The following is a 14,005-nucleotide window of genomic DNA, read 5'->3' as shown; positions in this document are numbered from 1 at the left end:
ATCTCTGAATAAGAAACTACCTAGCTTTGCTTGCAGAGCTTATTGTTTCTTCATTTTATTTCTGAGCATCAGACTTAACTTCCAGCAAACGGCAAGGCACGAGGAAGTAGCTTTTATTTACCTACAGTAACTTGTCCCTGTCTCTGTCCCCTAAAATCAACCTTTGTTACAGAGTCAAGCTCTGGTATTGAAACCTTAATCTATTTGTATCTTTAAACACCTTGAAGGAAATGTTGCCAGATATTTTTAGCTTGGAAGATTTGAAGTTTTGTGAGTTCTTTTCTAAGCCCTTTTTTTCCAATAAAATCTGGCATATGTGTTTTGCTACTGAACTATTATCATAATGTTTCTGTTTTACTGTTCTGGACTTCTGTGTAAGCATATTTAAATTAAAGGTGCATTATCTTTAGCAGAGACAGCTGCTGCTTTAATTCAGGTATTGTTATCAATTGCTATACAGAGGTCTGCTTTGAATACTAAAAAAACCAAGCATGCCTCTACAAGAAAACAAATCATTTCAAGATATGAGAAATGGCCATATTGGCATAACTTAGAATATTGCAGTATTTACAAAGCTTTTTTTCTGAAGCTAAATTGATCTCAGTTCACTTTTCTTGGATCATATATTTATTTCATGCTATCGAATTCTTTTGAGAAACACTGTAATTATCATTCCATTTGTTTCCAATGGTACAATGAGGCTACTCATGCTTCCTGTGGTTCTGTTGGGACTTGGCAGAATTTTATCTTAAATATAAATCCCCCAGTTTATTTCCTACTCCTCCTCAACTTTTCACCAATATTTGGTATTATTTGGCAATTCACTATCAGATTTCTTTGAACATTTTCTTAGTGATGCTAGGCCTAAGACCTCTATAAATTATTGTTCTACCAATTCATATAATAATCTGAGGTCAAATGTAAAAATGTAAATTAACTTAATGTGCGTAATGCACACTGTTCTATTAAAATCTGAATATGACTCTCAGCTTTTACTTTGGCGCTCTACCCTCATACTCTTTTTTTTTCTTTGAGGTTTTAAATAATTGTTTGTAATAAAATGGAAGGGTGTATGCGGCAGAAATCCCTGTCGTCTTAGAGTAGGGCCATGTTGACTCTTTTTAGAAATGAGCTGAATAAATATAGAGGGGTGTTTAATTTAGAAATAAAAACAGTTGGGAGAATAGTTTGTGAATACTGAGGAGAAATGTAATCTCTGGTGCTATTAAAAAATAATTTGTTACTTAAAAGCCAAATAAGTAAAACCTTATTTGGAGCATGGAAAAAAGAGAAGATGGAAAGTGTTGGAAAAAGAAACAGCATTTAAACTTAGCTGTAATTTAAGCCTTTTTTTGGTAACTGTGTTAGTTTTCTTTCCGTTTTGAATTTTAAATCTGTTACAAGCTATTTGTCTTTTGGATACTTACAGCTGCAGTCTTGATTGTCTCATTTCATTTCTCAAATGAAGAAAACTTATGTAGCTTATGCTGAAGAAGAACTGGGCACCTGTACTTTCCAGGCTTCAAAAGTGGTACAGTTCTATTTCTATTGGACAAAAGATAACGATGCTTGCGCAGTAGCTGTGCAATTCTGCAGGTTAGCTGGGCAAAGACTCTGCATGAGAAACTCCGACAGAGCTCTGAATGGTACTCCCAAATGACTGTAAACCTGCAAATCATTTTGTTACCTGTTCTTTGTCTGGAAGTATTGCTCTATACTCAAGTAGGGTATGATTTGCTGAACTATTAAGGCATACAATGTAAAGAATTTCTAATTTTCAGTGCTGCAATAAAAGAAGGTGTTAAAGTCAGGGCATCCCTGGGAGATCGAACTCTAAAAGACTCCATGATCTGCTATGAACATTACAATTGGGGTTTCCTCTCCTTTCATCCTACAAAATCTATAAATGCCTGCAATTCTTAATGTCAACCTTATGCCCTTTAAAGGAGATACCAATGTGCCTAAAATATCATCATGCACTGAAATCCATGGGGACGATTTTTGGCTTAAGAGAAGCTGTATGTGCCTTTTGTAGAAGATAACATTTGTGTTGTAGAATTTATTTATATAATGGAAAGGGCTAGGGTAGTAAAAATGATAATTATATAAACCAGTGTTGACCTTGCTCTAAAATCATTACTTGAACGTTTGGAGTTGAGTTTTTAATTAAAAAATGTTGTTCTTTCAGCTGACAGCACATTTGACAGTGGCCAGGGGTCCACTGTTTATTCAGACTCCCAAAGCAGCCAGCAAAGCGTCATCTACTCGTCTCTGCCTGATCAAGTACCTCCTGCTATCCAACGGGTGTATAGCCCGCCTCTGAGCGAGAGCCAGGCTGTGCCCCATAGTCTTCAGCAGCTGGGGCACTACCAGCAGCCCTCAGGAGTAAGTCTAAAGCTTTTCGAAATCATTTTGTATCCTAGATCATACTTCATGGCTCATTTATACTCTTGTTCTCAGTAGGTATGGATTCCAGTGCTTGCTTTATGTATTCCTCGCTCACCTCTATCGATGGTGATTTGTGCAGTAATAGTTGATGCGAAACGTGTCCTTAGTAGATGATGTACGGCTAGCTGTATTTGCCTTGTGAAGAAATGCTTCACTGGCAGCTGTCACACTTTCCGTAAAAAAGCTTCTTATCAATCCATTGTTGCTGAACTACATTAGTAGCTCTGCAATGATTAAATTCATGTGTGTACTTGAGAACTGTTCTGTTTGGTTTTGTTCACTGTCAGTGTAGCCACACGTTACTGTACCTTCATTTGTTCAAGAACCTCTTGGGTCTGATGTTCCTCCCAGTTGTGACAAAGGTCACACATCCAGTCACTGCCTTTCTTCTGGCCCTGGGTTTGAATTTTATCTTGCGCAGAGTTGGTGAAGTACGTCCATTACTGAGGCTCCATAATCAGGCATTGGTAGCCCAGTCAGATGTTCATACTTGCTCCCATTTTTGTGCTGCTATGACCTTGACTGAAAGCAATTAATGGAACTACTGGTGCAAGAACAAACACATGCAAGCGAACACAAATCTTCAGGTGCTTCCAATGAGAGACACAACATGAGTGTGTTACGTTCTTCAGAAGCTGTGGCAGCACCATGTTCCAGTTCCAGCCTGCACCCATCACACATGACCCGCAGTGCTCATGCTGCTTTTCACCGCCACAGCGACCCCGTTGTGGCTTTGGCTCCAGCATCCCTTCCGCAAGAGCCAGGGAGAGGCAAATGCGTATCTGCAGACTAGAGAAGAGGCAGCACGCACACCTCCTCTGGTGGCAGTGGGGACCTCTGCAACCCTACAGAGCTAATGTTTCCTCGAGAGTCTTGTCAGATGTGCCTGGCCTGTTATTTCAGTCTGGCCAAGATCAAAACTTGTCAGAAGTCTTGATGACTGTTGAAAGTGTTCGCTCTCCAGGTAGCCAACTCCCAGGAAACTCAGTGTCTCAACCTCTTCCCCAAATAAGCAGGCCATGTGACAGAAGTTTAGACCTGCCTCTGTCACATGAATCTTTACAATACATAATTAGCGAAAAGACCAGTTCTTCTCCCACGAGATCTGCAATAGTTGCAGAAAACGATCTGCCTTCTGAATCCTCCGATGTTGGAGAAGCCAGCGTGCCTGGACGTCCCAGCCCTGTTGTGAAGTGCGCACTGGCAAAGCACCGCTGGTGGAGAGCAAGCTGGTGACTGCAGCTATCCTGAGCAGTGGAAGTAACCTGCCTAGTAAAAATGACAGTAATGATGTGGTAGGTTAATTTTTTTGTTTCATCCTGTTTGACTTAAGAGAAGAAAAAATAAAATCCAGAACCAGTGGTTTTTTCCTGCTTGATCCAGATCTATCCTACGTACTTGGGAAGTGCCTCATTTTCCCTGGTTTTACCTGATATTTTCCAAAACGCCTGCAAGAAATTATGAACTATATTTTGTGAATGCATTGAAACACAACTCCACTTACCCGAAGGAAAAAAATTCATCCTTGGCACTTGTAGCCAGCTCCCTCCACTGTGGAAACCACCTTTCCTATGTGCATACATCTCCTGAGATGCATCCTTCCTCGTTTCTTGTTCACCTGAAGCACTATCTTAACAACTCCAAATATAACACTCAAAAGGCACATCTTGAGCAGAATTTTTTTTATTACATTGAGCTGTGCAGCATACTGTTTTAGAGCAGACTCATTTGTTTCATTGATAAGTTTTGGTAATTTTAACCTAAATGCGTTACTTTTTCAGTGACTGAGGATTTGGAAAGATAACTTTTATTCACAAGCAAAATATTTCTCATAGATTTTTATTTGCTGATGGAGTGTCCATATATTTTTTTTCTTCCTATGATAACTTAGGCAAAAAGTTCCAAGGTTTGAAAATCTCAACAAACACAGCAAACGAAAGTGTGACTCAAAACCTTCTATTTTTCAAGAAAAATCACTGTATTTATCTGGGAGATTATACACCAAGATGACAAGCACATAACTGGAGCTGTAGTAGCTTTTTTTTTAGGCTTATGAGCCCCAGTCCAACATACTATAATAATAATGTATTTTTAATTTATCTACTTTGAACTGAAGTTTTAGAGAACTCCTGTTGCTACAAATCTTATCTGATTTTCTTTTAATTTTTCTGTTTTCACTTCCACTGTGGTTTTAATTTTTCTCATTTCTGTATTTGTTCTCTTGGCATCCATTTCAAGTAAATTACCTGCTTTTTGGAAGATAAAGATTCTTTATGAAATTATAAAAATTATAAAATTTGTGAAGGTACATCTCTGTTTCACCCAGTTAACAGCTTGTTGTTGCTGTTGGTATATTCTCAGTCACTGTGTATGTGCTTTCAGTGGTTTTACCGGTCTGCACACTTGCTTCCAGAAAGAAATGCAATGCAGTTTGGATGTCTTATTTGGAATTTGCTGACTTTTCCACACATTTTTAGATTAAGTAACTTTCCGTTCCTTGCAGATAATTGTTCAATTCTGCCCCCCACCCCTCTGTTTTGAACCAAGTACTGAGTAGACTATTTACTTGCAATTATATTCTTGATGAACAGTTGTGGAGGCTCTCAGCATGAGGGTTGCTCTTCTCTAAAGCAGTGCTCTCCCTCCTGCAGCCTGGCCTTCCCGCAGTTCAGGCTGCGCCCGCAGTGGTGTCCCAGCGGCCCCAGCACTACCAGGAGCCGGCGATGCCGTTCCCCGTTGTCCAGCCCACCACCGTCGCCTCCCTGCAGCTGGGGCAGCCGCAGCCGGTGCTGGCCGGCCAGCAGGTGAGAGCTTGGCTGCTGCTGAAAAGTGCTTTTCTCATCCCGTTCCTGACCCATGCTCCGCTCCAACTGATACCTGTGGCGAGTTTGAGGCGTTTGAAACTATTAAGCTGCCACTTGAGAGACTTAGGGATGGGGCAAAGGACGTTGGGTTTAAGGGATGGAAGAGCAACGGGCTTGAGGACAATCGTTGTGTGATACCTTGAAACGTCTTTAGGTTTAAGACTTATCTTCCATTGTCACTCAACAGCACCGGCTTGAGGCCTTACATTGATTTCAATGTACTATCTTGGTCCTTAAAAATCAAATAGTTTTTTATCACCTATTGCATTATTGTTTGGCACCTCTTTCTAAAAGGTTAGAAAGAGACTCCTGTTGCCTGGTGTTAATTCTGTCTGAAACCTCGGCGATGCTGCTTTTTGAGTTGTGCATGCACATTAAATATAGTACAGTACAGGCATCCAGCTGGTAGCTTTATCTTCTGACAGAAGAGTCTGCCTCTCTCCGAATTGTCGCCAAATAGGACTTCCTTGTGCATTTTGAATCATCAAATTCCCCCCAAAGCCTGTGTTCCTTAAAGGTATTTACAAAATGCCCCTCTCGAGCCTCTGAGGGGCAGCTGCGGCGGCTGCAGTCGCCTCCCTGTGCAGAGGTGGTGTCAGCCCATGGGGGATGCGGCCACAGACCTGTACAACCTGGTGATCTGTGGCTCGATTTTTGTGATTCTACCAAAAGCTTGGCTTCCTTCAGCAGAAACTGTTGATGGGGCTGGGGAGTGGCTATGTGCTTTGTGGCTGGCATGTATGATACCTCTCCAAACCTTTTTGAGTTATCAACGCTTATCTCCAAGGTTACTTTTTTTTTAACACGCCCTATTCTTCTGTAAGAATCAGTATAGGAACAATGTAATTTGGTGGTCTCGGAAAACATATGCTTATGTGACGTTTTGTCACATCGAGGGTTTTTTTTCTAGTGGGAAGCGATATTCTCATGGTTCTCTCAGCCAAAAATGTTATGCTTATGCAGATTTAGGACCTCACCAGTTGTACAGATCTCCCTAGTGGCCTCTGGAGCTTTATGCTGACAGTTCAAAATCTGTTGTTTATTTTTCCCCCATGAGTAAATACTGGTTTGGAATAGGATATTTGCCCAACTTGCTCAATTTCTTTCGCATGCCCTTTCCTCACAGTGTTTCTGGCTCTTGAAATAATTCTGTCCCTGATAGTAAAAGGATTTAATAACTCGTCTGTCTTTGCTAATCTTGCCAGGAAGCCCAAAAAAAGACTGACTTTACAGTGGTATTGTTACAGAAATAGGTAATTTGATAAAGTTTCTGTGCAGAACTTCCCAGAGCAGCTGTGTGCCTCAGAAGTAGGTCTGGTGTTCCCAGAGTCTGCAGGCATGATTCCTTGAGCAGTGGAGATCTGCAGTCTTTTGTAAATGAACTGTAGAGCAGGTCAACAAAAGAATGGGAAATCAGGGTGAGAAAATGCATCTGCCTAGCAGAATGAAATGTATTGATCTCGTATGAATGTCTGCTGATGGCTTGGACACATTGGATCAATGTTGCATCTCCTCATTATTTTTTTTCTTCCAATTTGGGTATCTGTGCATTTGTAATGTTAGGGTTATGATGAGGTGATGGTACGATAATTCATTTGGATATTTTCCCTTCCCTGTGTATCATCCAATTCACAAGCATTTTGTAAAACACGAGTTGAACTTGAAATGGCGGCTTTAGAAAGCTACTTAGTTCTGAGCGCAGTTTTTCTGCTTTTAAGGCAGTGTCCTCTCGAGTCAAAGGTGGGTCAGCAGCCTGTGGCCAGCATGCTCACCCCTCTGTCATCTGTGGGCAGCCTGTCTGAGCTGCATGTTAACCCAGCCAGGGATGCCAAGGTACCTGAGCGGGGTTTACTGGCTCCAGCACCGTGTGCCTGTGACTCTTCTGCTTCTGGAGCTGGTTGGGCCTGGCAAGGGCTTCCCATGTGGGATGAGTGGGGTCCCCCCAATGCCTCAGGTGGGCTCCATCTCAGCCTGCTTGCTCTGTTTCATCAGTGAGGCCAGGCCAGCTGCGGAGCTGCATGTTTGCATCTGTGCTGCCATTTCCTCGAGTCCGGGGCTTTAATTGGGTAAATGCTCCTGCTTTCCCAAAGCCTGGAATGGCAGAAACTGCAATACAGAGCCATGACATTGTTTTTTTTTTTCTTTAATGTGGCAAGATGAATAATTGGGCAGGACTAATAAACGCTGCAGGTACTGTGCAGAGTTGTTCAGTGCCATCTTCAGCGTGTCGTTTCCTGCTTGGGGCATTCAGCCCCAGACACTCGATACCAGTTGCCAAATACTCTTTTGTTCACTGATTCTTGTGTTGGAAACTTATCAGTCATGGTTGAATTTTAGCTATTTAAGAGTGGGTGGCATCCTGCTTCCTTGATACATCTTCTACAGTTTTATTGTATTATTACCTAAAAAGTGGTTGAAGAATCCTGCTGCTAAAAAAGTGCAAAATATTACAAAATTGATTTACGGTGGAAGTGGCGAAGATGAAAGACTAAAATGCTTGGCTATTCATTTTAAAGTTACCTTTTGACCATTGGGCACAGTGTTAGGTTCTCTGTGCTGCAGAGCCTGCCTGAATCAATCCTGCGGTCCCAAGGCAAGTCAGTCCAGAGCCAATGTGGTGCCTTGGTGCCATGCTTCTGAAACAGAAGATTTTTTTGAAGTACTTGCACCTTTAATTAGAGGAACTGAAGAAGGAGATAGCGGTAGCGTGGAAAATGCGAAAGTTTGTTACTGATTATTTTCAGCTTTAATGCAGCTTTTTGTTTCTGTTCTGTACAAAATCTGGCAGGCCAGTGGAGCACTGTTTTCCCTGGAAGGGTAAAACTGCTTTTTTGGCTGCCACATTTGTTACTACAGCACCTCAGAAATAACTGGGATCCAGCTTTTATTATAATTATTGTGCTTTATTCATGTCTCGGATAATAAGTGTTGTATGTTTCAATGCCTGCTACATTTTAAGTAGTCGGCTTTTGAATGCCAAGATTAGCTGGGTGTAATCTGCATAGTAGGAATCTTTGAAGTTAGGTTATTTTACAGGGCCAACTAGAACAACCTCTGGGATTTAAAGAGTCTGAGTCATTACAAATAGCCTTTCCAAGACAGTTAGAACTTGTCTTTTCAGGTAATGCATCTTGCATTTAAATGTGCTTTAAACATAGGCTCTTGTATGGTGTTTAAATTGGGAGCACCCTTCTCTTCTATAAACCGTCCCTGCTCCGAATGGTAGTCGTGTTCTGACTGCGTGGCTTGAACTAGAGGGAGAAACAGGTGGCTGTGTCCAGCGAGCTGGTTCTTTTGTAATATTCAGGCTATAACCTGTTTTTATTCTTTTCTTTCCTAGCAGCAGCCTATATCACAGCAAGCTTCTCTGCAGCAGGTGCTTGCCAGCCAGCCAGTTTGCCCAATCCAGCCTGCAACCCATCTGCTACCCCAGTACCAGCCCCAGACCTCTCAGGTGGCAGCTACCAGTACACCACTAAAACCCCTTCAGATTTCAACCGTGCCGCAGCTTCCGCCAGTGGCCCCTTCCCAGGTAATATCTTGGAAAACTGCTTGTGAATACATCCATTTGAGGAAAGCTTTCCAGCTAATAATGAACGTGATTTGCGGGTTTTGTGTGGCTATTTTGAATGCATGCCAATTTAACTAGTCCATAAGAATATAGCTTTATCCTAATTCCTATATATTGCTTTCGTATTTGTTTTTGTTTGGTAAAGCAAAAATCTCCTTTGTGAGTAATCCTGTGTCATGCCTACAGAATCCAGTTAATGGCAGTTACAATATTGCAATAACTGCATTCTTGGTTTTTTGTTTTGTTTTGCATCTTCTCCTCTGGCATACTCTTCCCCACCCCAGGCTTAAAAGCATGAGAAGTTGTCCATTTTTTTCTGAGCTCCTGACTTCACCACTTTCTCCACCACCCACCCGCTCCCCTCCCTAGCTCTCAGTCCTGTTTCCGTTTTCAGTAGCGGGGACAGACCCTTTCCTTGGCCTGGAAGGGTTTGTTGGTGCTGCTAGTGACAGCCACCATGATGTGAAGCAGCTTGCGCCAAAGGGAAGCAGCAAGTTGTCTCTGCGATGACAGGGTAGTTATGGTCTACTATGTCACTGGGAGGTTTTGACTGTAAAAAACTTTTTATGGGACCTTCCGTGCTGCCTGGGTTGCAGCTAGCCTGTTTAAAGACAAGGGTTTTAAATTGTCTTACTGAATTGCATGGAAGAGTTTTGCATTTTGTCTGGTCCGATTCCTTTTCATTTCTGTTAAAATGAAAGCAACTTCTGATTAGTGTGTTGCTTGAAGGCTTCAAGCTAGTGTTAGAAATAGTATTAAGCTTCTAAGGTATAAAAACATCCCCCCGAAACAATTTTTTTCTCTTTTACTAAAGATTTAAGCATAAATCAGTTTTTGTTACTGTTTATAAACATCAAGAAATGAATGGAAGTGATTAACAGACAGACATAATTATCATCATGGCACAGGTGATTTTTACATACTTGTATGGCGAATGAAACTACTTTGTACCATCAGTGAAAGCACTTGCAATTTATGTGATATTATATTTTTTTCAGATTCCTCAGTTTCCTGTCATTCCTGCAATTACTCCTCTGGCAGGACTTGACAGCCTTCCTCCAAACCTCTCTGATATACCTGCTGCAAACGTGCCCCCCATACCTGCTCCTTCTCAGTATTTTGCTCCAGCTGTGATTTTGCCCAGCCTCCCCATGAACCCCACTCTGCCTATGGCACCAAACTCCCCCGCCCTTCCCATGCAGGCAGTCAATCTTCCTCATACCACCGTGGCTTCTTTGGTCTTGCCCTGCCAAACAATAGTGCCAAATATGTCGGCCGCTACGATACCATTGCTTGCCGTGGCTCCGCCGGGAGTGCCAGCGTTGCCGCCGCACCACGGGGTGCCGCAGCTCCCCCAGCAGCAGGTGTACCAGACCACCTTCCAGCAGATCATTCAGAGCGACGCACCCTCTCCCCATCACGCCCAGAGCACGCAAGCCGTATCCCAGCCGCAGCAGCCTCCACCTCCTCAGTCGCTTCAGCCAAGCATAATCCATCCTCCAGAACAGACTCTCTCTGCGCCTGGGGCTGGTCACCAGGTAATGCGCTGGGCGTGGGGCTGGACCGTAGGGTGGTTACTTCAGCAACGCAGGCATTCCCAGGGCTCGCTCCCGTGTAAACACGCAGCGGGGAGGTTTTCCCCCTTGGTCTTAAGATGTTTGGTTAACTTCTTGACCTCAGTCCTGGAGGTGGTTGCTAGAGCTGTGAAGTGAGGTGGAGCAGGAGAGGTCTTAATCCAAGGACAGGTGAATATCGAGGGGATATAGGGAATAATCTAACGGGCTTTGGAAAGTGAGCAGACAAGAGCACTTCTTGAATTCCCTCTTCCTTTTCCCATCTCAAATCTGAAAGAAGCATGAGCCTCCTGTGGCAGGAGAAGAGGCTGAGCTGTGGCAGCAGCCCCACAGCCATGCTGATCACAGAATCCTTAAGTTTGGAAAAGACCTTTAAGATCAGGGAGTCCAACCATCATCCCAAAACACCACCATGCCCACTAAACCATGTCCCGAAGTGCCATGTCCACATGTTTTTTGAACGCCTCCAGTGATAGTGACTCCACCACCTCCCTGGGCAGCCTGTGCCAATGTTTGACCTTTACTGCAGTCTGTGCATGATGCACACGTAGGCTGTTGTACGCTCATGGCAAAGTATGGGCGAGCTGATAGAATTGTTTTGCTGTAGAATTGCTTGAAAAGGGAAATGGCCATTCGGTAACAACTCCAGAAAACTGCATGGAAGAGGCCTATTAGACAAGAATGAATTCTAGCTGCAGATCCTTTCCCCCTTAAAAGAAATGAAGCACAAAGTGGAGCTTCTAATATTAGCACTATTTACAAGAGAACTGGTTCAGGACTTGTTGACAGAGTGTGTAAATACTTCTATTGCCTGTGATATGACAACATGAAATGCAGTCTGACCCAAGCAGGAGAGAGCACTAAATCTGTAAATAATAGCATTCTTGAAAATTGTGTTCTACTACATCACTTTGCTGTAACATATTGATTAAAATTCATAACATCCCATTTCAGCCTGCCATATCATGGCATCTTCACAGTAGTACATCATCTTTGTATTTCCCTCTTCAGCCGTGTATTTGGTACAGAAATATTGTTTGTGAAAATGTAGGCAGCGCTGAACCAGAACTCAGTAGCCATAGCGTTTCCAGTGGCTTTAGGGGGAGTTGAATCAGGCCAGTTACGCGCAGCAAGCATGGCAAACAGCAAAACTGGATACTGATATTCCCAAACAGTCCTGACACAGTCATGATCTATCAAATATGTATGGAAGAATTGCATAGTATTTTTTTAGCATAAAAAATAGCTATAACAAACAAAATGGACGAGTGCAGAGGAGTATTCAAAAATACATTGTTCTGTGTTTTAAAGTACTTTTAATGGAGAGGTATTTCTGTAAATAAAGGCTTTCCAATGCACTGCTATTTTGGCAGTTGACGTTTAGCACCGCTGAGTTCAGTTTTGCCTGGGTAAATTACACATTGAAACATTTTGTGAATTATTCTACTTATGTAAGATTTAAAAAAAAAAAATTCACTGCTCTTCTGCAGTGTACACCACCGTTGCTAATCTGCTGACCTCCACTTAGGCAGTCTAACAGTGTAACTGTTGTGTTGCGAAGCACACCGCGTCTTTATTTTTATCTACATTAAAACCTGGAATGATAATTTTGGCTCATACAGTAACAAAATTGTGTGGCCTAGTTATCTTCTGAGTCTTGACTTTTTTTAATATGTTCTCCAAATAGTCTAAATGTCTAGGTGGTGATACTTTAAAAAAGTACAAATCAGGCAGAGTTTTACCTAGTACTAAAAAGCCTTTTTCTTTTCTTCCATATTTTCCTTTCTTTCCTTTTTCCTATTCTCACAAGCTCAGTCCCCTTGGAAAAATACATGATGTACCTAAAAGGAGAATGTTCTGTTCTTAAATGTACCAAAAAAAAAAAAAACCCCCAACCCCAAAAGAACTGTTATGCAGAACAACAACATAGTCTCTAAGGTAGTTGGCATCTAATCACATCAGTCCAGTTCCCACAAAGAGCTTACGCACACGAGTTATTTTAACGCACTGAAGAAATCCACTGAGATAAATGAAACTTCCTCTGTGCGCGTAACACAAGGAAGCGTTTGCAGGACTGGAGCCTTGGGGTTTAGCACGTCAAGAGTTAAGTTGTGTCTTGAAATGTTTAAATGGAAAACAATGTCTTCCATAAGATTCTGGTGTATATTCAGTAAAGAAGAGTTAACTGTGTGGTCTGTACCAGCTGCTGATTCTACATGTAAAACTGATTTTTTTAGAAATCCTACTTTAGATTGTGGGTAGAGTGTATTTTTCTCTGCGGGGACATTGTGGTGTAGGCTCCTTGAAAGCAGAGCAAACTATTCAGGACGATGAATTTTAATTTCTTAGCAAAATATGGCTTTGTTTCTACAAATTAAATAGCGCCTGAGCAATACACACATTGTCATAATGACACGGGAAGGATCCTTAGATTTTTATTTGGTCACTTCAAAGCAAGTTAAACTCTGAAGTAGGTACCTTTCCAAGCAGAGCCCACACAAATACCGTCTCACGGCAGAATTCTAATCCTTCCTCCGTGAACTCCGGTGGCTTTAGTACCTTGTCATGTAAGTCGCAAGTAGAGTTTTAGTCTCTCGGTAAGCAGAGATTTGTTTTAATAGCTGTCCGTTGTGTTACAGCCGATTACCGGACACACGCAGTATGCTCTGGAAGCTGGAGCCCAGGTGCCCGTGCTGCCTGTGCAACCGTCGCTAGTCATGTCACCGCCTTTGCAGCTGCAGCCCGAGCTGCTGCCTCCCCGCGTCGCTCCGGAAGGCATTTCACAAGTTCATGGCAGCCTTGCCACAGCTAGTCCGCCCGTCCCCATAGATCACTGTCTGCCTCTTCAGCCTTCTGGTCTGCTGCAGCTTCAGCCCGATCTTTCCCAGCCTCTGGGTCAGCAGCTCCCAGCTCCCTGCTCAACTGTCCCGGCAGTCACAGAGACGTCTCAAGAGGTAGAGCCGTTTCCTCTGAAGTAACTCGCCAGCCTCACCCTTAACCTTCTTACTTACTCCTTTGTGAAATAATGGGCTTATTTCACAAGGGAGATTATCCCCTCTCACCATATAGAGCCACGTGTCCTAGATGCTGGCAACTCTGGGTCAGCAAATGGCGATTTCAAATATTTCAAAGCTGGAAACTGCATGTTGTACCTTGTGAAATGTCTCCTTGAAGTAACGAGGCAGCAGAACTTAAGTACCTCTTTGTAGCTGAGAACAGAGAGAGAAATGACTTTCTTTTAAGTTCTGTGGGTCCATAAGAAGCTGTTCTGTAGATTTTCATCCATGTTTTGTCCAGTCTTGTTTTAAATGGTTGGACTTGATGATCTTGAAGGTCCTTTCCAACCTAGTGATTCTATGTGTGTGTGAAATGTCAAACACTTGTGCAACCAGCCGTCATTTGCCTTAAACTGCTTCACAATCTGATTCTTCACTATGTAAAAACTCTTCATGCTCCTCAGCTTGAGCCTTATTCCCATTTCATTTAGCGTTGTATCCTCCTGTATTGCCTGAATTCTAGTCTAACCCTGGGATTTTTGTTTCTGTGGA

The 14,005-nt window shown here is 42.6% G+C and overlaps 1 protein-coding gene across 1 annotated transcript in view; it reads left to right on the top strand.

Moving 5' to 3' along the window:
• WNK2 (WNK lysine deficient protein kinase 2) overlaps positions 1–14,005 on the top strand; it is a 96,955-nt gene that overhangs the window by 58,456 nt on the left and 24,494 nt on the right. Inside the window, exons 8-12 of the mRNA XM_082004712.1 lie at positions 2,189–2,385; positions 5,100–5,252; positions 8,656–8,844; positions 9,882–10,421; positions 13,097–13,411. Coding sequence (XP_081860838.1) covers positions 2,189–2,385; positions 5,100–5,252; positions 8,656–8,844; positions 9,882–10,421; positions 13,097–13,411 — 1,394 coding nt within the window. The remainder of the gene's footprint in view (positions 1–2,188; positions 2,386–5,099; positions 5,253–8,655; positions 8,845–9,881; positions 10,422–13,096; positions 13,412–14,005) is intronic.

Source organism: Phaethon aethereus (genome assembly GCF_964289735.1).
Source record: "Phaethon aethereus genome assembly, chromosome: 11".
Lineage (NCBI taxonomy): Eukaryota > Metazoa > Chordata > Aves > Phaethontiformes > Phaethontidae > Phaethon > Phaethon aethereus.
The sequence above is the reverse complement of the archived record's forward strand: the minus strand, read 5'-3'. Positions and strand labels throughout refer to the sequence as shown.